Here is a 24,108-nt window from a genome sequence, read left to right as displayed (position 1 = left end):
TGGAAAAGTTTGAGAAGGACTGGTATTAGTTCTTTAAGTGTTTGCTAGGATTCATCACTGAAGCCATTTTGTGGAAAATCTCTATCTAATGCCATAAAACCCCGTGACTGTTGGGCTAGGAGGTAAAAAAAAAATCATAGAGCTGAAAGGGACCTGAAAGCTTTTCTTGCTCAACCACCCCATTAATAATTCCACTTTTATAAGCCACTTGCCCACAATCAGATATTTAGTAGCAAAACTGGGCTGAATCCCTGGCCTCCTTCTGACTCAGTACGGTGTTCTTGATACTCTGACAGTCTCCAAGTAAAAAAAAAAAAAAGTTTATGTAGAATGTAAAATTTTTATAGAAGATGTTGTATACCTACTTTCTTTCTGACTTTTATTTTTCTTTCACAACTCCTCGATTTTCCCATTCACCTGATATTCACCCCAACTCATGGTTAAATGTGCATGTTAATAACTCCCCAAGAGAGTTCTTACAATAGTGTTGCAGAAAGAAACTAAGAACTAGGGACTCAAATGCAGGGCCACAGAGTCCTCCCTTCATCCTGTCTCCCCGCCCCAGCTGCCTTCCTTGATAAAGCAGCAGGTGTAGCATGATTGACCAGTGATACCTTTGAGGCAGCTTCCTCTGGCAGGCCTAAAATCAGACTCTAAGCCTTACAAGAAGACGCACGGGGAGCTCAGTGGTTGATGCAGCCCAGAAAGAGTTTGGTCAAGAGAAGGGAGTGTCCTAGATGTAGCAGAGACTGCTTGTGCAGAAATAAAGGGTCCGGCAGGAGTCTTTCATCTCTGTAGCTACTGGTTCTGAATGTCATCCACCAAGAAAAACTTCATTTAAAAATCCCACAAAAGTTATAAAGAGAATTGGAAGAACGGTAGCACTGTTCTGGGACAAGACTCCAGAATGCATTGGTGCAGGGCCAGGGAGGTAGCTAGACGGCAGCCTCATCAGAGCCATTCTCTCTCCTTTCATCAGTTTTATCTCTGAGCAGATGAAACAGGCCCAGAAAAAGGCTCTGAGCAGGTAGGAGTGGGTACCAGCAAACATGGAAGGAAATGAGCTAAAGGGAATTATGAAGCAAAGGCAATATCTGTGACAAACCAGCCTGTGTTTAAAGAGATGTCAAAGGATGTGGCAATGACAAAAATAAAAGTTCATGAATTTTGATCCCTTTTGTTCATACTTAGTCATAATTTATGATAATCAAAGTTGAAAAAATTCACTTCAATAAGAAAAAAAAGTTGTTTTTTGAAAAAATTAATTGATCTAATTTGAATACATTTTAAAAGTTAGTAAATAATAGGTTATAAAATCAAGCCAAGTTGTTCAGCAAGCCAAAAGTTGCATGATACTCTGTAGCCCAGCACCTCTCCAGCTTTAATGTGCAGACTCATCAGCTGGGATCCTGTTAAAATGCAGATTCTGATTTAGTAGGTGCAGGTGCTACTCAAGATTCTACATTTCCAACAAGCTCCCAGCTGGTGCTGATGCTGATGCTGCTGGTTCTCAGCAAATTCTGAGTGGCAAACTACAGAGAGCACCCTAACAGACCAAGCTGTGCCTATCTCAATATGCCTCAGTAGCGGATTTGTGTTTGGGACTTGACACCTCAAGATCATCACTAAGTAGGGATTACTGCAATCACGTAATTTCCTGCTTGAATGAATAGCCGTGTACCTGGGAAGAGCTAATCCTCATTACAGATTTGCAGTTCTGTTTTCCTGTAGACTCATCGGATGCTAATGTGATTGGGTTTACCCGTGGGTTTCAGGATGTCTGCTAGCAATCAGAAGTCTCTAGGCTGCAAGGGAGCCAATTCCTGCAGTCTCCTTCGTTTGGAAGCAGAGACTTTATAGAGATTGAGGTAATCAATTTCTGCTTACTCTGGCTGGCTGCCCTGACAGAGCCTTTCTAACATTCACAGAATAGGTAGGACTTCATATTCTCTAACCCTCACGGTTACCATGCGTGTCGGCTGACTGGTACAGTCTGAAACAATGTGGGTCTGGGTGATTCTCTTGTCTCATCTCTGTTTCCTCCTCCTCCAGGAGAAATGGGTTCCCTGAGGAAAGTGTGACCTACGTGCCCAGCCCGCCAGCCTGACGCCCATCCGGGGAGGGAGGATCATGGATGGCATCATTGAACAGAAGAGCATGCTGGTGCACAGTAAAATCAGTGATGCTGGCAAGAGGAATGGCTTGATTAACACCAGAAACTTGATGGCGGAGAGCAGAGATGGTCTGGTGTCTGTTTACCCAGCGCCCCAGTACCAGAGCCACCGGGTGGGGACCAGCACAGTGCCAGCCAGCCTGGACAGCAGCAGGAATGATCCAGTGCAGCAGCTGCTGGACCCCAACACCCTGCAGCAGTCGGTGGAGTCCTGCTACCGGCCTAACATCATCCTCTACTCAGAGGGCATGCTGCGCTCCTGGGGGGATGGTGTGGCCTCCGACTGCTGCGAGACCACCTTCATCGAGGACCGCTCACCCACCAAAGACAGCCTGGAGTACCCTGACGGGAAGTTCATCGACCTCTCAGCTGACGACATCAAAATCCACACCCTGTCCTACGATGTGGAGGAGGAGGAAGAATTCCAGGAGCTGGAGGTAAGAGGATGTGTTTGTCAGAGGCCCTCTAGGAATGGGTGGTGGGGATCCCAGGGTGGGCAGGAGTCATGAATGCCTTGCAAAAGTTAGGGAATGAAACTAGGGTGCAAAAATGCAGAGACTAAAGGCGGTCTTGGTGCCCTTCACTCTTCAACGCTTGTGGAAGATAGAAGGAGAGGAAAGACTAACAGAAAGCCAGAGGCACTTCAGCAGTGATTCTGGTCGGAGATGACTCCAGGAAATGGCTGTCGGATGGGGCTGCAGATGGCAGTGCTGGTGGGTTCGTTGGGGTTCCCTGCTGTCCTGCAGCCCATGGGACAGAGAGGTCATTGGCAAAATGAGAGAGGGACGCCTGATCCTAGAGCCACACGAGGCTGGGAATGTACTTGACGGGGGACACTTTGGGAGGTGTTTCACTGTCACCTGTGTTTCCGTGACTTTGCATTCCACAGTTACTACTGAGAGGCTGTTGGTAGAACTAAACTGTGCTGGAAGAACATATAGGAGCTGATAGCCTAAAGGGAAGATAAGTTGACTTCTTAGATGACTCACTTCTTTAGTGGACTGGAGGGCAGGTGACGGCATTTGAATTACATGCACAGAGTTGCGCACATTGCACATTGGAACTAGCATGGTAGGCACAGTAGCCGCTGGGCATGTGGCACACTGGCCCCACAGGGCAGCACCAGGTGAGGGGGAAGAGCAGCTGCTGCAGGGCATGGACTAGCAGGTTTGCTGCCCACAGCCTCCAGGTCATCCCTCTGCAATGAGGCCAGGAGTGTTCCCCCAGGATGTGACGGCAGGGAGACATGGGCCAGGTTTCCATCAGTTTCATGGGGAAGGAAACCGCCGAGCAAGTCCGACCTTCAGAGGCCGTGTGTGACCAAAGGGGGAAGGGATGTTTGTTTTGACTAAGATAGGCAAGATCATTTTTGTAGGTGGAGCGGAAATGTTCAGAATGGAAAATTCAGGATCATGGCCAGCGGCTGGGGAAGGGTACTGGGGAGGCAGGAGCTATGCCTGTGAGAGCTGGCCTCTCAGAAGCCCATATGCTGCAGGCCTGGGAGAGAAGACGGGTGGGGTAAGGGAAACTTTGAAGCACTCTGGGTTGAAGAGGAAGGAAAGGAAAGGTTCGTGAACATCAGCACAGCTAGGGAAGCTCCTGGGCCATGAGAAGATTGTCTAGAGCAATGAATTGGGAGAAGTGCCCCTTCTAGAAAAGACTCCTGGAGAAACTGCCCAGCTGCAGTGTGAGTTTGTGTGAAGATCTGGTCTGACTCAAGGCTCTGTAACTTTCTGCAGCCATGTGGGGCCATCTTCAGCAGGCGAGGCTCTCTTGGCAAACCGCACTCCGCCTGGAAGGTGGAGGAGGTAGGAGAAAGCATGAAGGGGGAAGTCTGGAGCAGAATCAGACCCACACCCAGGGGTCCCCACACTTGATAGAAAGGCTGGAGAAATCGCAAGTCAGTGACAAGCCCTGGATTCCAGAGAATCAGGACTGGAGACCCCAGTGAGAACCGGAGCCTAGAGATCTGGCTCTAGTTAGGAGGGAGGATCAGAAACGGAGAGGGAAATTTGGATATTGGTGCAGTCCCAGCCATGGGAGCCCAGGAAGCCCGCTGGCAGGGAGTGGAGAGTCAGGGCACGAAAAGGACCAAGACATGATGCCTGGGCGTCTGCGGAGGCCCTAATGCCCTCTGATGACACCTGCTGCAAAGGGAGGGCACTCACACTGCGGCTGCGGAAAGATTAAATGTTGGAGTGTTCTGACTCTTGGTGACCCTGACAAATCCATTCAGGCTCTCCAGCAGCACGGCCTGCGTGGTGAGTCCCAGCAGCGACCCTGACGCAGAAGGGACAGACGCTCTGTGGGACCTGGCTCTCCACGCTCTGGCTCACCCCTCCCAGGGCTCCTTCTTGACTCTTTGGTGGGTCCCTTCTGTCTCACAGGTATCTGAGTTTGTGATCCTGCATAAATCCAGTCTCCTTAGGTGGCTGATAAGGTCCTTGCTAGTGGGACCCTCCTCCCCCTCCAGCCTGTCTCGCCTATCCTCCCCGTAGGCCTCCGCATTTCTCTCCCGTTCCTCCTCCCTGCAGACTCCAGAGCTGCTGCCTCTGTGCACACCGGGTCTCCTTGACTGGAACTCCTCTGCCAGCTCCCCTCAAGCCTCCTCTTACTCATCCTCCAGATGCAGTGCGGGGAGGGCTCCTGCCTGTGCAATGACTTCTGAATCTTGCGTTGAGCTCAGGGCCCCAGCCCCTCTTCTGGATGCTTTCAGAGTTGACAGGGTGTTCTGTCACCATAACTCCTGGGTTGGGCCGAGGCTGCGTTTTCGTGCATCTGCTTCCCTAATTCCACTCCATGTGGGTCACGCAGCATTTATACTTTGCTGTCAGCAAAGCCCTCACTCAGATCTTGGAAAACACTAGTCACAAGCAGAGGCTTCGGAACGGAAACCAAGCACGCTCCCAAACAACACAAAGTGAGCAGGATGTCACGTGGAGGGCGTGGGAGTCGCAGGAGGCCTTGGCGCAGGCACGTGACCACGCAGGTCCATGGGAGGGTTTCAGGCAGAAGGGCTGTGGTCAGATCTTGACCTGTGTTTTCAGGAGCCGCTCTGCCCAAGAGTGGGACAAGGATATAGGGGAGATGGAGGCGAGAGGGGAGGTGGCCTGGGGCTGGGACCAAAGCAGATGTGCCCCCTGCCTCTTTCGGGGGCTTCTCGTGGGGGAAGGTTAGAGAGAATAAGGACAGCATTAGAGTGGTGAGGAAATATCTAAAAGGTGAAATTTGTCGTTAATGGAGATGAGATGGTGGAAAGGAAGGGACCCGAGATGTTCCCAAGCCCCCAGGGGGCCAAATGACCAACAGAGGATTTTCAGCTTTCTTAGGAGTTTTTGGAAAACCCCCTGCAAGATACAATATGCCTCAGCCATAGAAGGCTTGGGATGGTAACTAGATTGAAGAGGACATTCTGAATGTCTCCACCATTCCTTTCCCTCACTCCTGTGGGTCTTTCCCTCCCCTCCCTCTCATTGCCTCCACGCACTTCCCTTAGATAACTACACTCGACCAAGGTCAGTGGGACAGGAGCAGGTGGGGTGAGAAGGTGGGAGGTGAGCAGGTAAGCAGCAAATCTTCTTAGTCCACAGTTACCCTCCCTCCTGCTGCTTCTCGGTGGACTACATTCAAAAGAATTGTTAATCCTTGAAGACTCACGTGGGCTTCCGGTGGAGTCTGCATGTAAATACAACCAATATTTAAATGCAATTAAAAAAAATTTATAGTATGTCTGAATCCACATTTTTGTCAAACAATTACTGAATCCATTTTATTGCAATGATTTTCATACAGTGGCCTCAGCAGGTAATAGATGTGGTTTTGAAATCCTACAAGAGTCTGAAATCTACTGAGACAATGTCTTAAATAAAAGCTAGGAAGTGGGTGGAGGCAGACACAGACTTGTCTGTCTTAGTAGGTCCAAGGCTCTGACAAGTAGTATAGACTTCTGGGGAGGTAAGCTTTCCCACCCAGTCCTGCTCCTCTGATCTAGCAGCAGAAATGGAAGCCCACCGGAAACAATTCTTTTAATAATACACAATTCTTTTAACAATACTGAAGAATATTTAGTCACAAGAATGGTGCCTACTCTGTATTAATATTTCTAGTGCCTTTTGATTATAATGTAAGATGGAGCATGTTGGCATTTATGCTTTGGCCACAGACGGCCCTTGCCAGTAACATCGAGCTGCTTCTTAGGTGCTTTAGTGAGACTTTCTGGTTGACATCCAAGGAGCTCACCTGGACCAAGAAATGGCCCCTCCCACAAGCTCTGAGCAGAAGGAGTAGGGACACATTACAGCTGCTCCTGCTTCTACATGCGGCTCAGGATGCCACGGAGGATTTCCGAGCCTCACCACAGTGGTTAACTCGGTCCTTTTGAGAATTCTGTGAAAACAAATATTTTCTCATAAATGTTCTTAAACTGTAGCCATGGCCTTTTTATTCCATTCTTCTGTAAATAACAAAATACTAAGACTGATTAGAATGTCATTGTACATGCAGTAGCTGTTCTTTGGTGTCCTCTTTGCTGTATTCCATTAAATAATAAAGGGTCATGTATCAGTTAGCATTTGCTGTATAGCAAAATCACCCCCACAACACAGTGCCTTAAACAGCGCTTTCTTTAGCTTTTGAGCTCTTTCTTTAGCTTTCTTTAGCTTTTAGACAACTGAGCTGGGCTCCGCTGGGTGACTGTTCTGCTGGTCTCACCTGAGCTCCCTCACTTGTCCATAGCTAGCTGTGATGGGCTGGGCAGCCCACCATGTTGAGAGCTCTGGCTGGCTTTTGGCTGCAGTGACAGAGGTGACTGCCTCACCTAGCAGTCACCCATCCTGCTTCATCATGCGGCAGTCAGAGAGGAGGGGCCCACTGTGCAAGGACTTGTCGAGTGTTTGCCTATGTCCTGCATGTTAGTGCCTCATTGACCAGAGCAAAGCACCCAGCCAAGCTCCGTCAGTATGGGAGGGACTGCTTAGGATCACAGTATAGGGAAGCGATAACAGATTAGGTGTCAGTACTGCAACCACAGAGCTGAAAACCATAGACCTTTGGCATCATTTTTTTCAGATCTTCTAGTTGAATGGAGTGACAGCTACTGAAACAAAAGAACAGTGAATATTCATCTGAGCTCTTTCCAGAAAGCAGTCTCCTCAGAAAAAAGAAAAAAATGTGATTTTTAACAATTGAGCATCGTATAGCTTCACTCGGTTTATAGCAAATGACTACTGTTTCCCAAAGAGTGCTATTTTCAGAAAGCCATTGCCCTTGTTCAGAATAGGGCCCCTCATTGCCCTGGTTCAGAGTGGAGCCTCCTCATTGTCCTGGATCAGAGCCAGGCCCCATCAATGCCCTGGTTCTGAGCAGGGCCCCCTTGCTGGAGCTCCTGGGCACTGGGCGGCTTGCTGTGTCCTCCCCAATCACTTTCCCAGGACAGGTGCATCCCTGCCAGTTACGAAGGAGCCTCTCCAGGTCCGAAGAGGTCAGCCTGTCTGACACGTGTTTGCAAGGGCATGTGGAGCGCTGTTTGACTTCAAGGTTGTGCTGTAACAGGAACAGGTTCTATGGCTAACTTTGAGAATATTTATGGGAGCTTCTCAGCTATTTAGCAAGTGTTCATGATCTGTCCTTCTCCACCTTACGTTGCCAAGTAGAGCATGGCTTGACATTAGACAGGGAGATGTAGGGGGACCTTTGGAACTTAGTGGGAGTGCAGAGGTGCCGCTCATCTAGCGCCACTGCGCTCAGGGGAACGAGACAGGCAACCTGTGGGGGTGCCCTCGGGACACCCTGAGTGGTGACCATTGGGCCTGATGTCCCACAGCCCAGGCCTCTTCCCAAGTATGTGATCACTGCCTCATCCACTTCTCAGCCAGTAGCTAAAAACTGCTGCCTCGGGGAGCATGAGCAGTGGGAAACCACTTCTCCTTTCACACAAATAAACTCAGAGATTCAGGGACAAGTAATGAAGCAGGAATACAAAATACACAATTTGAGTTTACAGCCATGAAATGAAGTGGCTGGAGTCTGGGTGAGGAGGCCCGACAGCCCTCCTGCCCTTAGAGATGGTGACCAGATGTTGAAAGGCACTTACCTGTGGCAATTCACAATCTTTTGGGCCTAGAGTACGTGACGGTCACCCCTTAGAAGCAGTGCCCACAGAGGCTGAGCCGTTTCTTCACTGAAGGAAGGGGGAAGGGAACGTGCATTGGTGGGACATCTTTTCTGCCAGTCTCTGAGTGCACTCAGCCATTGAATCTTCAAAGCACTGGGGACGGGTCATGGTGCTATCCTCATCCTATACATGAGGAGACAGAAACTTGGGGTATTTCCAAGATCACACACGTGGCTCTGTTGACCACCCTTGGATCTGAGACAGACCTGCTGACTCTGTCTCCTCATGACGACACTGTTCTTTCTACGTTAGAGGGAAAAATGTGTATTCCAGTAAACTTCTGTTTCAGCATTACACCAGAATCCATGGACAAAGTGGGAAGAGATGAAGAGAAGGTGCCAGGACCTCACTTCTGTGAGCCCTCCACCGGGCTTTGCAAGGCCTTCCAGTCTGCCTTCCCATTCAAAAACTTGAAGACTGTTGGAGGACACCGAATTCTATAACTGCAATAGAGCACTTACATATACCTCATTCCTAAGTGTGGAAAGAGGGGCAAGCACCCGGCAGCCATTTGAAGGAAGCCAAAAGGATGAATGAGACAGAACAACCACAAATAGAGCAATTGACCCAGACGAAGCAAAGAATTCAGAAAATAGCAGACAACATTTTGAAAATTACCTTTAGTATCTCCAGAGAGATGTGAGGTGCTGATTTGGGTGGAGGGAAATTTGGAGGTTTTGTTTTGCTCGTTTGTCTGCTTACCTCACAGCACTGGCCAGAACCTCACATACATTGCTGAGTGGAAGTGAAGGAGCATCCTTGTCTTGCTCCTGATCTTAGGGGGAAGCTTTCACGTTTCATGATGAAAGATGATGTTTGCTGTAGTTCTTTGCAGACACTTTTCATCAGGTAGGGGAAGTTCCCTTTGTCACTACTTTGTCAAAGAGGTTTTCATTTAATTTTATTTTTTAATTGACAAATAATAAAGGGGATATTCATATTCATGTTGTATATAGTGATGTTTTGATACATATAACTTACGGTGATCAGAACGGGGTGATTAGCATATTCGTTAACTCAGACATTGATTATTGCTTTGTGTTGGGAACATTCAATATCCTCCTTTTAGCTATTTGAAACTGTGTAATACATTATTTTTAACGGTTGTCATGCTACAGTGCTATAGAACACTGGAACTTATTCAATTCTAGCTGTAATTTTGTATCTTTTAATACATCTCTTCCTAGCCCTCCTTCCTCCTACTCTTCCCAGCTTCTACTGTTCTTCCTTCTACTGTCATTTCTATGAAATCAACTCCTTTGAGCTTCCACACGAGTGGAACGTGCAGCGCTTGACTTTCCCTCCTGATTTATTTCATGTAACATAATGTCCTCCAGTTTCATCCATGTTTGCTGCAAATGACGTAGTTTCACTATTTTTTATGGCCGAATAGTATCCTGTGATGTTGAAATGGGAGAGTTCCCTGATTCCCCTTGTAGGATGCGTAATGGGTGTGGCTCCCCGGTTCTGTTGCTGCTCAGACCCCTTGTGGGAGTGGAGCATGGGGAGAGGCAGGTGCAGAGGCTAGGGCAAGTTCTCTGGGCTCTGACCCTGCAGTAGTGTCTGGAAGTGGACGCCTGCAACCCCAGTGTTACAAAACTTTCGGCTTTGCTGTCCACAGTTGGCTTGAATGCTAACCGGCTCAACAGGCCCTCTGTTTTTTCTCAAGGGCAGAGGGCTAGGTAGTGTGACAGATTTCTGTATCTGGAGCTGTTGCCCAGAATCCTGGAAAAATCAGGTCACATATGGGCTTGAAGGATGAATGTGAGGTTTTATTGAGTGGTGGAGGTGGCATTCAGTGGGATGGATATGGAGCTGGGAGGGGGAATGGAGTGGGAATGTGATCCTCCCTTGGACTTAGGCCACCCAGCGGCCAGACTCCTGTCAGACCACCCCTGGCCAAACTCTTCTCTGCGTTCAGATGTTCCTCATCTTCTCCCTTTCTCTGCCTTGTTGTTCTGCTGTCCATCTGTTTGCTGGTCGGGGCCTTTCCAGGTAACTGCCCTCTTCTACCCAGTATTTCCCTGTCTCCTGTCCTATTAGTGTACAGCTACCCCATTTTCTTTATCCATTTGTTGTTGGACACCCAGGTTAATTCCATGTCTTGGATATTGTGAAGAGCACTGCAACAAACATGTGGTGAGGATGTCTCTAACATACCGATTTCCTTTCCTTTGGATAAATGCCAGGTAGTGGGGTTGCTGGATCATATGGTAGTTCTATGTGTAGTTTTTTAGGGACTCGCATATGGGTGTTCAATTTGTCAGGTACTACTTAGGTAATTGTGTGTGGTGTTTCTTTATTGTCCTTTATTTTTTCATCCTTTAATGATGTGGTGTATTACATTAACAGCTTTGCAGATAATAGACCATCCTTGCATTTGGGGGTAAATCTCACTTTGTCGTGGTTTATAATCCTCCCTAAATGTCACTGGATCTTATCTTTCTAATCCTTGGATAAGAATTTCTTTGCCTATGTTCATGAGAGATATTGATCGGCAGTTTTCTCTTCTTGTGCCGTCTTTTCCAAGCTCTGGCATCAGGGTGATACTGGCTGCATAGAATAAGTTGGGAGTTATTCCTCTCCTTATTTTGTGAAAGATTCTGTTTAGTATCGATATGATTCCTTTTAAGTGTTTACTGGAAGTCATCAGTGAAGCCTTTTGGGCCTGAGCTTTTCTTTGTAGGAAGATTTTCAATTACTAAACTGATTCTATTACCTTACTGGTTTAAGTCTCTTGTTTTAAAGAAAATTGGAAGGTTGTCCTTTATTCTTGTCTCAGTTTTAGTAATTTGTGACCCTCTTACCTAAGTTATTTAATTTGTTGGCATGAAGTTGTTCATCATATTCCATTTAAATCTTTTTATTTTCTGTATGGTTGGTAATAATATGTACGTTTTCATGCCTCATTTTAGTAATTTAAGTCTTTCTTGGTCAGTCTAGATAAAAACTGATCATTTTTTGGATCTTTTCAAATTGCTGATTTCTGGTTCCATTGATTTTTCTCTGTTGTTATTTAGTTTTCCAGTTTGTTAATTTTTACTCATATATTTATGACATCCTGCCCCCTGTTTCCTTTGGCTTAAATTTACTATTTTTTACCTAATTTTTTTGGTGTGAGTTGGGATTACTTGACATTTGTTTCTTCATATATGTGTTCAAGGCTATATATTACTTTCTTTCTAACACTGCGGTTTTTTGGTTTTTTTTTTTTTTTTTTTTTTTTTTGAGACATAGTCTCACACTGTCACCCAGGCTGTAGTGCAGTGGTGCGATCTTGGCTCACTGCAATCTCTGCCTCCTGGGTTCAAGCAATTCTCCTGCCTCAGCCTCCCGAGTAGCTGGGACTACAGGCGTGCACCACCATGCCCAGCTAATTTTTTGTATTTTTAGTAGAGACCGGGTTTCACCATGTTGGCTAGGATGGTCTTGATCTCCTGGCCTTGTGATCTGCCCACCTTGGCCCCTCAAAGTGCGGGGATTACAGGCGTGAACCACCGCACCCGGCCTCAAATACTGTTTTGACTGCTTCCTATATTTTTGATACATTATGTTTTAATTTTTATTTAGTTGAAAATACTGTTGATAGCATTATGATTTTTAATTTTTCTAATGAGTTATTTGTTAATATATTGTTTAATTTCCAAATATTCATGGATTTTGTTCTTTCCTATTATTTATTCCTAATTAAATCTCATTGTGGTCAAACAACATGGTTTGCATAATTTCTCTTTTAAATTGATTGAGACTTGATACATGGCTTAGTGAACTTAATATATGCCATGTGAACAAGGAAAGAGTGAGTGTTTTTCTGTTGTACAAAGTGTTTTATACAGGTTTGCAAGGTCAGGCGGTTTAATTGTGCTGTTTGTGTCTCCTGTTCTTGCTGTTTGCCTACTTTTCATAATCAGGAGTGAGTATCAGAAATATTTAGTTTTAGGGAATTGTCTATTTCTTTTTTTTAATTTTGTCAGTGTTTACATCATGCGTTTTGGGGCTTCATTGTTAGGTGTGTGTACATAATTGTTGTATCTTGCTGAATTGTTGGCCACTTTATTACAAAGCTGCTGTCACGGAAACAGGGGTTTCATCTAGAACCTGCTGCTCCCCACACACAGAAAGCCAATCACTGAGACAACGATTGTTACTAAGGAAGAAAGCTTTCATCAGGTGCTGCAGCGGAGGAGATGGGAGCTCAGTCTCAAATCCCTCTCTCTGACCGACTAAAGTCAGGGGTTTATATAGCAGGGAAGAAGTGTAACAATTTGTAATAAAACAAGAACTCTAGAGGGACAAGGAAGCAGTCATGATGAATGAGGGGCCTAGTGTCTCATTGTCTGGATGCAGTGATCTGGTGAGTTTCAGTTCTTTGATACTTTTTGAGGGGCCTGGGGGTACTTTTCTGAGGAAGGAACTCAGATAAAACCATTTTAAATTTCTGTATAAGTTTCTATGTTTATCCAAAAAAAAAAAAATGTCTACCAGTTGGTTCCATTGTGTCTAATAATATTCCTTGTCTTAAAGTCTATCTTGTCTGATATTAATAGAGCTACTCTATCTATCTTAATTATTATTTGTGTGATATATCTCTTCCTATCCTTTTGCTTACAATTGATTTTTGTTTATGAATTTAAAGTTTGTCTCACATAGAAGGGACATATATGAATCACATTTTTGAAGTTAAGCCTTACAATCTCTGTCTTTTGATTGCAGTATCTAGTCCATTGGCATTAACCATAATTTTAATATGATTGGAATAATGTCTGCCATTTTTATTTTTGTTTTCCACATGTATCCTGGTTTAGTAGATGTTATCATTTCTCTATTTCTTCTTCTGTTTTTGTATGTTAGGTAAATATGTTTAGAGTACCATTTTAATTTCTCTGTTGGTACTTTGACTGTATTGTTATTTTCTTAGTAGTGTCTCTGCAAATTACAATAAGCATCTTAATTTGTTCTAATTGCTTCAAGTTAGTGCTAACTTCATTCCAGTAAAATATAGAAGCCGCACTCCAGCATAGCCCGATTATCCCCATCTTTTGCTCATATTGTCATGTATACACTTCATAGGCATGTTATAAATCCAATAGTACTGTTACAAGTGTTGATTTATACAATTATGTATGTCTTTTAAAAATTACAACAGAGAAGAACAGTTTGGAGATTTCTCAAAGAACTAAAAATAGAACTATCTTTATCTAGCAATGTAAGAAATCAATATATCAAAAAGATACCTGCACTCATGTGATTATTGCAGCACTATTCACAATAGCAAAGATATGGAATCAATCTAAGTGTCTGTTAATGGATAACTGGATTTTTTTGAATTCATAAAATTTGCACATGTACCCCATAAATGTGTACAAATAAAAAGGAAAAAAAGAGCTATAATCCTAAACAAACAGTAAACCACACAGGATCACAGGAGAATAAAGATTTATTTGTACACTATTATATAGTTACCCTCACTTTTATTTACTGCTGCCAGGGCTCTCCATCTCTTCCTGTGAATTCAAATTGTCATCTGTGTCATTTACTTCCAGCCTGAAGACTTCCTTTACTATTTCTTATAAGACAGGTCCGCTAGGAACAAATTCGTTCAACCTTTATTTACCTGGGAATGTCTTCCTTTTGCTCTTATTTGGGGAGAGGTAGTTTTGCTGGATATCGAATTCTTGTTTGGAAGTTTTTTTTTTTTTGGCCTGTAACATGTCAATCTGTTGCCTTCCAGCCTCCATTGTTTCATGTAAGTCAGACGTCAGTTGTCCTGATGTATTTCCCTGTTCGGGATGAGTCTTCTGTGTTTCTTTTCTCTTTTTCAGTATTTTCTCTGTTTTTCAGTAACATAATTGCTATGTCTTGGTGTTGGTCTTTTGGTATTTTTCCTATTTGAAGTTCACTAAGCTCCTTGAATCTAACTTTTTTCTACATTTTTTGTGAAGCTTTTGGCCATCATTTCTTCAACATTTTTTTTTTTTAACATTTCTCTCTCTCCTTTTCAAACTCCCATTGCAAATACGTTATGCTCAATATTGTTTGAGGTTCTGTTCGTTTTCCTTTAACATTTTTCTTTCTGTTCTTCAGCTTGGATATTTGATCTTTCAAATGTGTAGTTCCCTCTGTCATAATAAATCTTCTGTTGAGCCCCTCTTGTAAATTTTCACTTCATATTGTATGTTCATTTCCATCCAGTTACTTCTTATGGGTTCTATGTCTTTCCTTACGTTGAGTCATTGTCGTCATGTTTTCCTCTTATTATTAAACATGGCTTTCTTTATGAACATATTTGTCACTGTTGCATTAAAGTCTTTTTCTACTAAATCCAACAACTGCCTTGACTGCTTTTTTTTTTTTTTTTTTTTTAATGGAGTTTCACTGTTGTTGCACAGGCTGGAGTGCAATGGTGCGATCTCGGCTCACCTCAACCTCCACCTCCCGGGTTCAAGTGATTCTCCTGCCTCAGCCTCATGAGTAGCTCAGATTACAGACATGTGCCACCATGTCTGGCTAATTGTTTTTGTATTTTTAGTAGAGATGGGGTCTCACCATGTTGGTCAGGCTGGTCTCAAACTCCCGACCTCAGGTGATCCACCCACCTCAGCCTCCCAAAGTGGTGGGATTACAGGTGTGAGCTACCACGCACGGCCCTATTGATTGCTTTAAAAAAAAAAAAAACTGAGTATGGGTCATGCTTTCCTGTTTCTATACTTGGCTAGTATTTTTTTTTTTTTTTTTTTTTTTTTTTTTTTTTTTTTTTGAGACGGAGTTTCGCTCTTGTTACCCAGGCTGGAGTGCAATGGCGCGATCTCGGCTCACCGCAACCTCCGCCTCCTGGGTTCAGGCAATTCTCCTGCCTCAGCCTCCTGAGTAGCTGGGATTACAGGCACGCACCACCATGCCCAGCTATTTTTTTTGTATTTTTAGTAGAGACGGGGTTTCACCATGTTGACCAGGATGGTCTCGATCTCTTGACCTTGTGATCCACCCGCCTCGGCCTCCCAAAGTGCTGGGATTACAGGCTTGAGCCACCGCGCCCGGCTGGCTAGTATTTTTTGTTGTGGTTGAAAACTAAACTAGACAACTTGAATGATATAGCATAGCAATGTGGGATTCTGATTTTTACCACTAAAGTTATGGTTATTACTTGGTGTTTCTAAAAACAAAAATTACTGTTGTTGTTTTGGGTGTCTTGTTTTAGTTCTTTTAGTGACTTACCTGAACTAAATATGTAGAATCTTTCTTCTCTGTAGTATTCAGCCACTGATGTCTCTCCTCAGCTTTGTCTTTTTTTTTTTTCACTCTTATTTTTATTGTTAAGCCTGACTTCCTAGGATTCACTCCTGGGTCTGCATAACTTAGAGATCAGACAGTTATTATTAGGTAGAGCTTAGGCTCAAATACCTCAAGCAGATAACATTTCCTCATCTGCCAATAACTTCACGTGTGGTTTGGGGAATGTATTCGTGGTTCAGGCAATTTTCAGCTCTGCTTCAGCCACTGCTGCCCATCTTGATACAGCCCCTGCTGTCCTTCCCCAGCCCCTGATGACAATCCCCAACATCAGTTGCCCATTCCCAGCCCCTGCTGCCCATCTCCAGCCCCTGCTGCCCATCACCAACCCCTGCTGCCCATCGCCAGCCCCTGATGTCCATCCCCAACATCAGCTGCCCATCCCCAGCCCCTGCTGTCCATCCCCAACCCCTGCCATCTATCCCCAACCCCTGCCACCCATCCCCAACCCCTGCCACCCATCCCCAAACCCTGCCGCCCATCTCTGACCCCTGCCACCCATCCCCGACCCCTGCCGCCCATCCCCAGCCCCTGCTGCACATCTCCAGACTTTACTGCCCATCCCCAACCCCTGCTGTCCATCCCCAGCCCGATGCCCATCCCCAGCTCCTGATGCCCATCCCAGCCCCTGATGCCCATCCCAGCCCCTGATGCCCATCCCCAGCCCCTGATACCCATCCCCAGCCACTGATGCCCATCCCCAGCCCCTGCTGTCCATCCCCAGCCCCTGATGCCCATCCCCAGCCCCTGATGCCCATCCCCAGCCCCTGATGCCCATCCCCAGCCCCTGCTGTCCAACCCCAGCCCCTGATGCCCATCCCCAGCCCCTGATGCCCATCCCCAGCCCCTGCTGTCCAACCCCAGCCCCTGATGCCCATCCCCAGCCTCTGATGCCCATCCCTAGCCCCTGATGCCCATCCCCAGCTCCTGATGCCCATCCCCAGCCCCTGATGCCCATCCCCAGCCCCTGATGCCCATCTGGCTCTCTTCTGCCTCCTCTGTGTATTGACATTTCCACCAGGTCCACTAGGGATGTGAGGAGAGCTTACCAAGCCCATCTGTTGTTCTCTCATTTCCAGGAGCTCCCCATTAAATTCCTGGTTTTCCTCCAGTTTGTCATTTGATCCAACCAGAGTTACAGCCTTAGACTAGGAGAGCTAGAAGCACTTCCACCGGTAGCTGGGCATGGATTTTCCACCCTCTGCTCTCAAGTAATTCAGCGCCTTCCAGCAGCAAAGCTCCTGGTTTCCATGGCCGGCTCCATTCTAACAGAAGCACTTCATGGACGAAGCTGGTGGATGGCTTGGAGCAGCTAAGGCAAGAACACCACAGACTCCCACCGTTACTACTCAAAATTTAACAGTTTTTCATACACAACACCTTTTAATATACTGTTGGCTGTTGGTCAGTTGGAGAGCCTCTGGCTGTGTTTGACAGTTTTGTTCAGCTGTTTCCTAGGCACAAGACTGGCCTGCCTCTTCACTGCCCTAGCAGAATCCATGCCCGGATACTGTCTGAAGTGTGGGACATGCGTTTTCCAACAGGCAGTAAATATGGACAAAGTGTATGTCGATGCCCACACATGACTTGATTAGGTTGAGAGTTTTAATCAAATAAATTATCTTTCACTAATACAGTATGTATTTGCTTATGGCATTCGAAAATTAAGTCCCCCATTTCCCTCCCTTAGAGCAGTCCCTAAATAGAGAAACACGTTTAGATATTCCAGTTTCTTCCAGATCTGTGTGGATCACCCACACAATGGAATCAGTTTCAACTCAAAGTTGCATTTCATTTTGTGCTGCGTAAATTGCAGCGACCACTTTATGCTGTGAAGAGCCACTGTATGAATAACTTCGGCTCATCCTAGAAATTGAATTTCTTTCATGAAGCAAATATGTGCCACCATTGAGGGCATGCCAAATGCTTACAATTTTCAAATAAAATAAAAAACATTTTGTGAAATACGAACATGATTGGAATACTAGTAGGGCATCTAATGTTTTAATTTTCCATATCAAAGATCCTAATAACTCATTTAAATGTGTCACTCAAGGCATGTTTCTCAAAAAATAAAAATATATTTAGATTATTATCTTAGATATTCTCATCTTACGTGTGTCAATAAAAGCCATTGGAGTGTGAAATGTAGCCATTTAATGAGAAGGAAAGAACCTCCCAGATAGTAATACAAGGGATCATTCTTCATTTTCCTCTGAAACAATGTGATAAGAAAAGGGGTGCAGGCATCTGTCCCAATGTGTGTGCTGAGAAAAGGAAATATTTTTAATTTTTCAGACTTGTGCTGATCAGATCTCTTGATGTGGCTTCCATGCCACTAGAAAAAATTGTGGGCGAGTAGAGACCTGTTCCATTTCTGGCTTCCTTAATAAAGGGAACAATGGTCAAAGAATTGTAATCTTTTGTTACTGTAAGACTATAATTATTATAATGAAATCCAACTTTTCTGTATTTACATGGAGCTATGAGTGAAATACCTCTGACATGGGTAGTTGTGACAAATGTAGTTTAAGTAGTAGTTAAGAGTCCCATAATTCATGAATCGCTTCCACACTCAGTTTTGAACTAATAGTAGTAAAATGTTGATTTTAAATGAAATTGTAGTTTAATAAAGTTGTCCCAAACTTGACTGAAGGCCCTCTTGTCTCAAGTGGTATTCACTGAAACAAAATCCAGTGCCAATAATAAGGATCCTTTGGAATGCCCTGTAATGTGGATGTGCTCGATAGCTTATTAAAGCACCTCTCTTTATGGGTGTGCTGCTGTCTTCAGCACTTTAGTAACTCTCTAATATGTGTCTAAAGTCTATCTCTGCAGTGATTAGCCTTGAGGCTGAAACCAGCCCAGTTGTCCCATATAATTGATATTTATGGTTTCTTTGAATAAACAGAAATTGATCCTCCCAATCTTAAAACTTGAGAAAGTTACATATGTCTTATCTGAGTTCCTTTCTCAAGAACCCAACCGTCAGGCTTCCCAGAGAGCATCAGGAACTGAAACTCACCAGATCACTACATCTGGAAGATGAGAAGCCAGACCCCTCACCTATCATGACTGCCTAAGTGACCACATGCTGCCTGTTGACCAGTTCCTCATCCTTATCCCTCCCCAATTCCTGTTTTACCACACATGGTTAAATTTCTTTCCTATTGTATACACTTCTAATTAAATGTATTTATTTAAAGATAGGGTCTTGCTCTGTCACCCAGGCTGGAGTGCAGTGACACAATCTTGGCTCACTTCAGCCTTGACCTTCCAGGCTCAAGCAATCCTCCCTCCACAGCCTCTCGAGTAGCTCAGGCTACAGGTGTTCGCCACCATGCCCAGCTAATTTTTGTATTTGTTTTTTGTAGATACAGGGTCTGTGTTACCCATGTTCATCTCACATTTTTGGATTCAAGTGATCTTTCTGTCTTGACCTCCTCCAAGGGCTGGGATGACCCACTGCACCTGGCAAAATTGCTAATTTTAGTTAGTTGGGGAGACAGATTTGGGGCTGATCTCCCATCCCTGTGGCTGCAACACCCAATTAAAGCCTTCTCCCTGGCAGCCTTCATTGTCTTAATAATGGACTTTCTGTGCAGTAGGCAGCAGGACCGTGACCAAATCCCTAGCATTTCAGTAACAAAGCCTTGAGAATTCAATTCAACCTGACGAGGGTAGATAAAAACAGCATCTCCTACTTACCATATTATACTATTATAAGAAAAAAAAAAGTGATGACGAACATTAAAATTAAATAGAAGAAACACATTATTTGAATTCAAGGTATTGGTGATGACAATGTGTTGATTTAAAAGGGTAAAGAGAAACCGTCTTTGATTACAATACAGTTCAGATATGTATTAGTCATGCTACGGAACAGGGGCAGAATGCATCGTTGAAATCTGAACATGAGCCCAGCTTTTATTTCAGTCAGTAACTTTCTTCCTGCTTTGCTAGCAAAAAAAATTCACAGTATTTCCTAAAAACATAAGAACAGAACCCATATCTGAAACATTGGTAGTTTGGGGTGCATCACGAGCTCTCATACTTACAAAGAAACTGTAATAGGTTACAGGCCACGTGGCTGTAGTGATTCTCAGCATGCTGTGTTGTTAAAAGGTAGATCTCCAAAATGATAAAAAGGCATGTTGGTTGTTGGAGACGTTGTGGCTGTTAAACTCGATAAAAGGGTGAGGAGAGTCTGTCCTTATGGATGAGGAACAAGCACATCGATCTTTAGTGACTGGGTACAAACGGCACACGTGGCTGGCACTCTGATTCATCTGGAAGCAGCAGCAGTGGAAGGAGGTGAGAAGGAGGCCCCCACTGTGCAAAGCGTGCTGAATGATTCTTGCCTGGGCTCATCCGTAGTGAAGAATGTGTTCTCATTCACAAGTCGAGGAAAAGGCAAATCTGCTACTGTGCTGTCCTGGAACTAGCAGCTGGCTGAAGATCCCAGAAGAGAAGATGTTTTCCTCCTGAGTAATGAAGCCCGCATTGCGCCCCATGTACCAGGCCCTCAAAACTAGACTGTGTCAATGAAAAGAGCCTCTGTCCAGCTTAAAGAATAAATCTTCAGAACAAGAGGTACCTGTGTTGCTCACTGGTCTTCATTAAAAAGTATCCCCTCGATATGGTTCATCTGAATCTTCAGTGGGTTTTCATTGCACCTCAAATCCATGTGTAGGCAAAAAGTAAGCCAGCCTCAGGGATGCCACATGTTAGGGAACAAGTAATTAGAAATCCCACTTTTGGAAAGGTGAGAACCACCGGGGATGTGGCGGAAGTCTGTGCCACCCTGAAACAAGAACATGTGAAGGAAGGAACATTCCTTGGTTACAATACGAGAGGTATCTTTAGAAACAGAATGCACAGGAATCCTATCACCTTACATAAGACATTAGACATAGAGGCCTAGCCTGTAAAATACAGCTTCAAGAATCATCAGCCAAGATAACAGTGGTGTTCAAGGAGGCCTGGTGGTGGAGGGTGCTGGGACAGGATGGGGGATGGGGCCTCTGTCACTTGAGGTCCCAGCAGCTGTCCTCCCAGGAAAGCATGCAGTGCTCTTCTGGCCCAGACTGGGTGATGTTTGGGTATGTCTCAACATGGTAGCTCGTATGGAATTTCACTCTAATGTTTCTTCTAGAAAACACAGAGAAAAGCAAACCACTGGGACAGATGAGTCCATTGTTGCATCTCTTCCTCGAATGCTCGGCTTTAGCCCTTTAAAAAAAAAAAAACCCTGGGCAGCAGATCACCCAACAGCTCAGTAAACCCAGACTCCCTGCAGAGTACCTCGCAGCAGCCCCAACTCCCATCTCCTCCTTCCCCCGCCTCATGGCCCTGAGTCTCAGCATCTCTTTCAATGTCTCAGCCGCTCCATGGGCCTTCCTGTCTCTGGGGCCCTTGCAGCCCTTCCTTGTGCCTGGAATGTTCTTCCTCTTGGCCTTCACTTGGCTGGCTTCTTAGCACCCTCCAGATCTCCATTTACATGCCATTATTTGTGTGTGTGTGTTTGTGTGGGTGTACTTGTTCGTTTTCTGTCTTGCCGGGCACAGTTGTCTTAGAACGGTCACATTTCCCAGAAGCAGTCACTGATGTGGGAGCCATGAGCAAGTGATTTGCTAAGAGATTGCTTTCAAGGAGGAGCAGCGAGTGCCTGGGGGAATTCATGCAGGGGAGTGGTCTCAGCCAGAATCCCACAGAGGGACCCTCCACCTGACCTGCAGGGGACTCTGCTGTGCAGGCGATGGCTGTGATAGTCGAATGCCCGCTGGCTGCCACCACCAGGGAGCTGTGTAGGGAGCAGCCACAGGCTCCGTGAGGAGCAGAGAAGTCACCTCCTAGGCGTGTCTCCAGTTCTTAGCCCAGAGCTTGCACACAGTAGGCACATATTATAATTCATATTTGTGCTGATTCATCTAAGAAATAAGTGAAACTATCAGAGAAGAACTCCAAGGTAAATTTCATATGTATTTTTATATATCGGAATGAAACCAAATACCATGTGAGCACCCAGGCCCTTGATAGTCTTCTGAGTGCAAATCTCAGGTGACCTTAACTTTTCTGAATGCTTTAAAAAGTCACCTTATGTCAAATGCAAGAAGCGAACTGGAACTCAGGCCTCCTGGCACGCAGTTGGCTGCTTAGGCCTGTGCAGCGGTAGACATTGACCCTCTGCCTCGGGGATCACATGGTTAACGCATTTAAAGTTGTTCCCAAGCAACATCCAGCATCATGCTGAGACACAAGAGGAGAATGTGCTTTCCACAAACCACAAAACAAAAACAGACTTTAAGGCATAAAAGATGACATGAGTATTATGAGTGGCATGCCATTGGCATCTTATTAAAAAAGAAATGCCCAAGTCGCTCTAGCCAGAGAGTGCTTATTTTGTGAGCCCTAAAGTAATAGTGCGAAAGACAAGCAGGGCAGCTGAAAGGCAGCAGGTGGCCAGTCCACACCGCTCTCCTGGGCCCTGCCCACAGCCAGCGCCCCCATCCTCAGCCTGCTGTTTTTTAAACACATTTGCTACAGAGGTCACACCTGAAACCAATCATATCAAAACCCTGGAGTCAGTATTTTTCATAAAGCCCTACAGGTGATCCTGATTGCAGAAGCCCAAGCCTAAGGTGCTGGCGTACACTGGTCCTAATCACTGAAGCAGTCATTTGTATGAAGGGCTGGGCCTGCTCTGAATACATTTGGCTGCAATCACTGATCACTGATCACTGCACACATCCCTTAAAGTAGACTCCATGGAATAGTCATCTCATGGGAAAAAACACTGGTTTGGGAGCACTGAGTACCTGTCCCCACCTCTGAAAACTCATGCCACTCACCAGAAAGTTACAGTTCCATGAGTCCCACACGTTAAGGCCGGGCAGAACCCACCTGTTTGATAACCCAGTGACTCTTGAATTAATTTGGCCTTGCAACTTTTGGTTCCGAAAGACCATCATTTTGACTTTCTGAACCAGTGTGTCACCGTGTGGACTTGGGGAAACACTCTTGGCCTCAATGGGCACACAGCACACAAGCCAACAAAGGAGGTGGCAGACACTTTGTCATCCTGTCCAGGCTCCTGAGGTGCTGTAGGGGAAAGAAGCTCAGAGTGAAGGGGCCACCCTGAGTGACGCCCCATCAGAGCCCTTTCCTGAGTCCGTCAAGCTTCAGCCTATGCGTGAACCTCATGGGTCTGGTTAAAGTGCAGTTTCCAGGGCAGGTTGGGGTGTGTCTTGAGAGTCTGCATTCCCACGGCTGTGGGGGGCCCCACCTGAGCAGTAAGGACATGGACCTTCTCTGACCAGGGTCCAGATGCATGTTCTCTGACCACTTTAGGGACAGAGGAGGCACCAGACTGACCCTTCCCGGGAGCATAGCCCTTCTTTAGCCACATGGCATGGCCCCTTGTATCTCTTTTTGGAAGCCCGAGATCATGCATGCCCTCTTCTTGCTGCAGGACTTTTCCTTAGTTCAGCTAAAGACAGGGTCCTTGTCTGTCTCACGGCCATGAAAACTCGGGCTTACAGGTGGTTAGAAGGGTGAGTAAAGCAGGGCTTTATTGGGTGAAAAGGAGGAAACAGGGACTCTCCAGAAGGCCAGAGTTCCTGCTAGAGTGCTTCCCGCCTGGCAGGTTCCACACAGCCAGAGGAGGACCCAGCTCTTCCTTCCTGCAAACATCGCAGACTTCCGTGGCTCCATGCCAGGGCACACTCCTCCCCGTGCGCAGGCCAGCTGGAGTTTTTCCAGGGCCCCTCCTACTATGTGTCTCATTCTAAGGATGGCTGGTCCAGTGAAGACAACTCTCACACCTGCACTTCCTGCCCAAGGGTGCCCTGCTCTGAAGGACACACCCCCAGCATCTCCATTCTCCCCAGGACAGTAGCCACTCTCCTGGCCCCCCTGTCACTCCGTGGCTTTCTCGAAAGGAGGCTAGGAGAGCCCAGAGGCACTCTGACCTACATGGTGTGGAGCCCAGCCTCCCGCTTCGCCCTTTCTACAGACTTTCCAGCAAGTCTCAGCTTCTGAGCACCGCCCCTCTAACTCCTGCCCCATGATGCATCCTTCCAGCAGGGCCTGTGCCCACCCAGTGGTGTCTGTCTACTGTTTCCCTGCAACCTCAGGAGGCTCCTTCCAGGATGGGAGGTGGGGTGGGAGCCACACGGGGTGTCCCACTTGGCCTCGTGGTGAAGTCTTGTGTGTGCTGGGGGCACGATCCTCTCCACTGTGTCTGTGGCTGCTGGAAAAGTAGCAGCTTGGCCAGGTGTGGTGGTTCATGCCTGTAATTCCAGCACTTTGGGAGGCTGAGGTGGGCGGATCACCTGAGGTCAGGGGTTCGAGACCAACCTGGCCAATATGGTGAAACCCCAATTCTACTAAAAATACAAAATTAGCCAGGCATGATGGCAGACGCCTGTAATCCGAGCTATTCGGGAGGCTGAAGCAGGAGAATCACTTGAAC

General features: G+C 45.9%; 1 protein-coding gene across 5 annotated transcripts in view; it reads left to right on the top strand.

Moving 5' to 3' along the window:
• Positions 1-24,108, top strand: part of SYNDIG1 (synapse differentiation inducing 1) — a 193,189-nt gene that overhangs the window by 69,694 nt on the left and 99,387 nt on the right. For all 5 annotated transcript variants that reach the window (XM_039479798.2, XM_039479799.2, XM_003942919.4 and 2 more), the window contains exon 2: positions 2,053-2,610. In XM_039479798.2, the coding sequence (XP_039335732.1) occupies positions 2,131-2,610 (480 nt within the window). In that variant the 5' untranslated portion in view covers positions 2,053-2,130. The remainder of the gene's footprint in view (positions 1-2,052; positions 2,611-24,108) is intronic.

This window comes from Saimiri boliviensis, chromosome 9 (assembly GCF_048565385.1).
Source record: "Saimiri boliviensis isolate mSaiBol1 chromosome 9, mSaiBol1.pri, whole genome shotgun sequence".
In the NCBI taxonomy this organism is placed as follows: Eukaryota; Metazoa; Chordata; class Mammalia; order Primates; family Cebidae; genus Saimiri; species Saimiri boliviensis.
The sequence above is the reverse complement of the archived record's forward strand: the minus strand, read 5'-3'. Positions and strand labels throughout refer to the sequence as shown.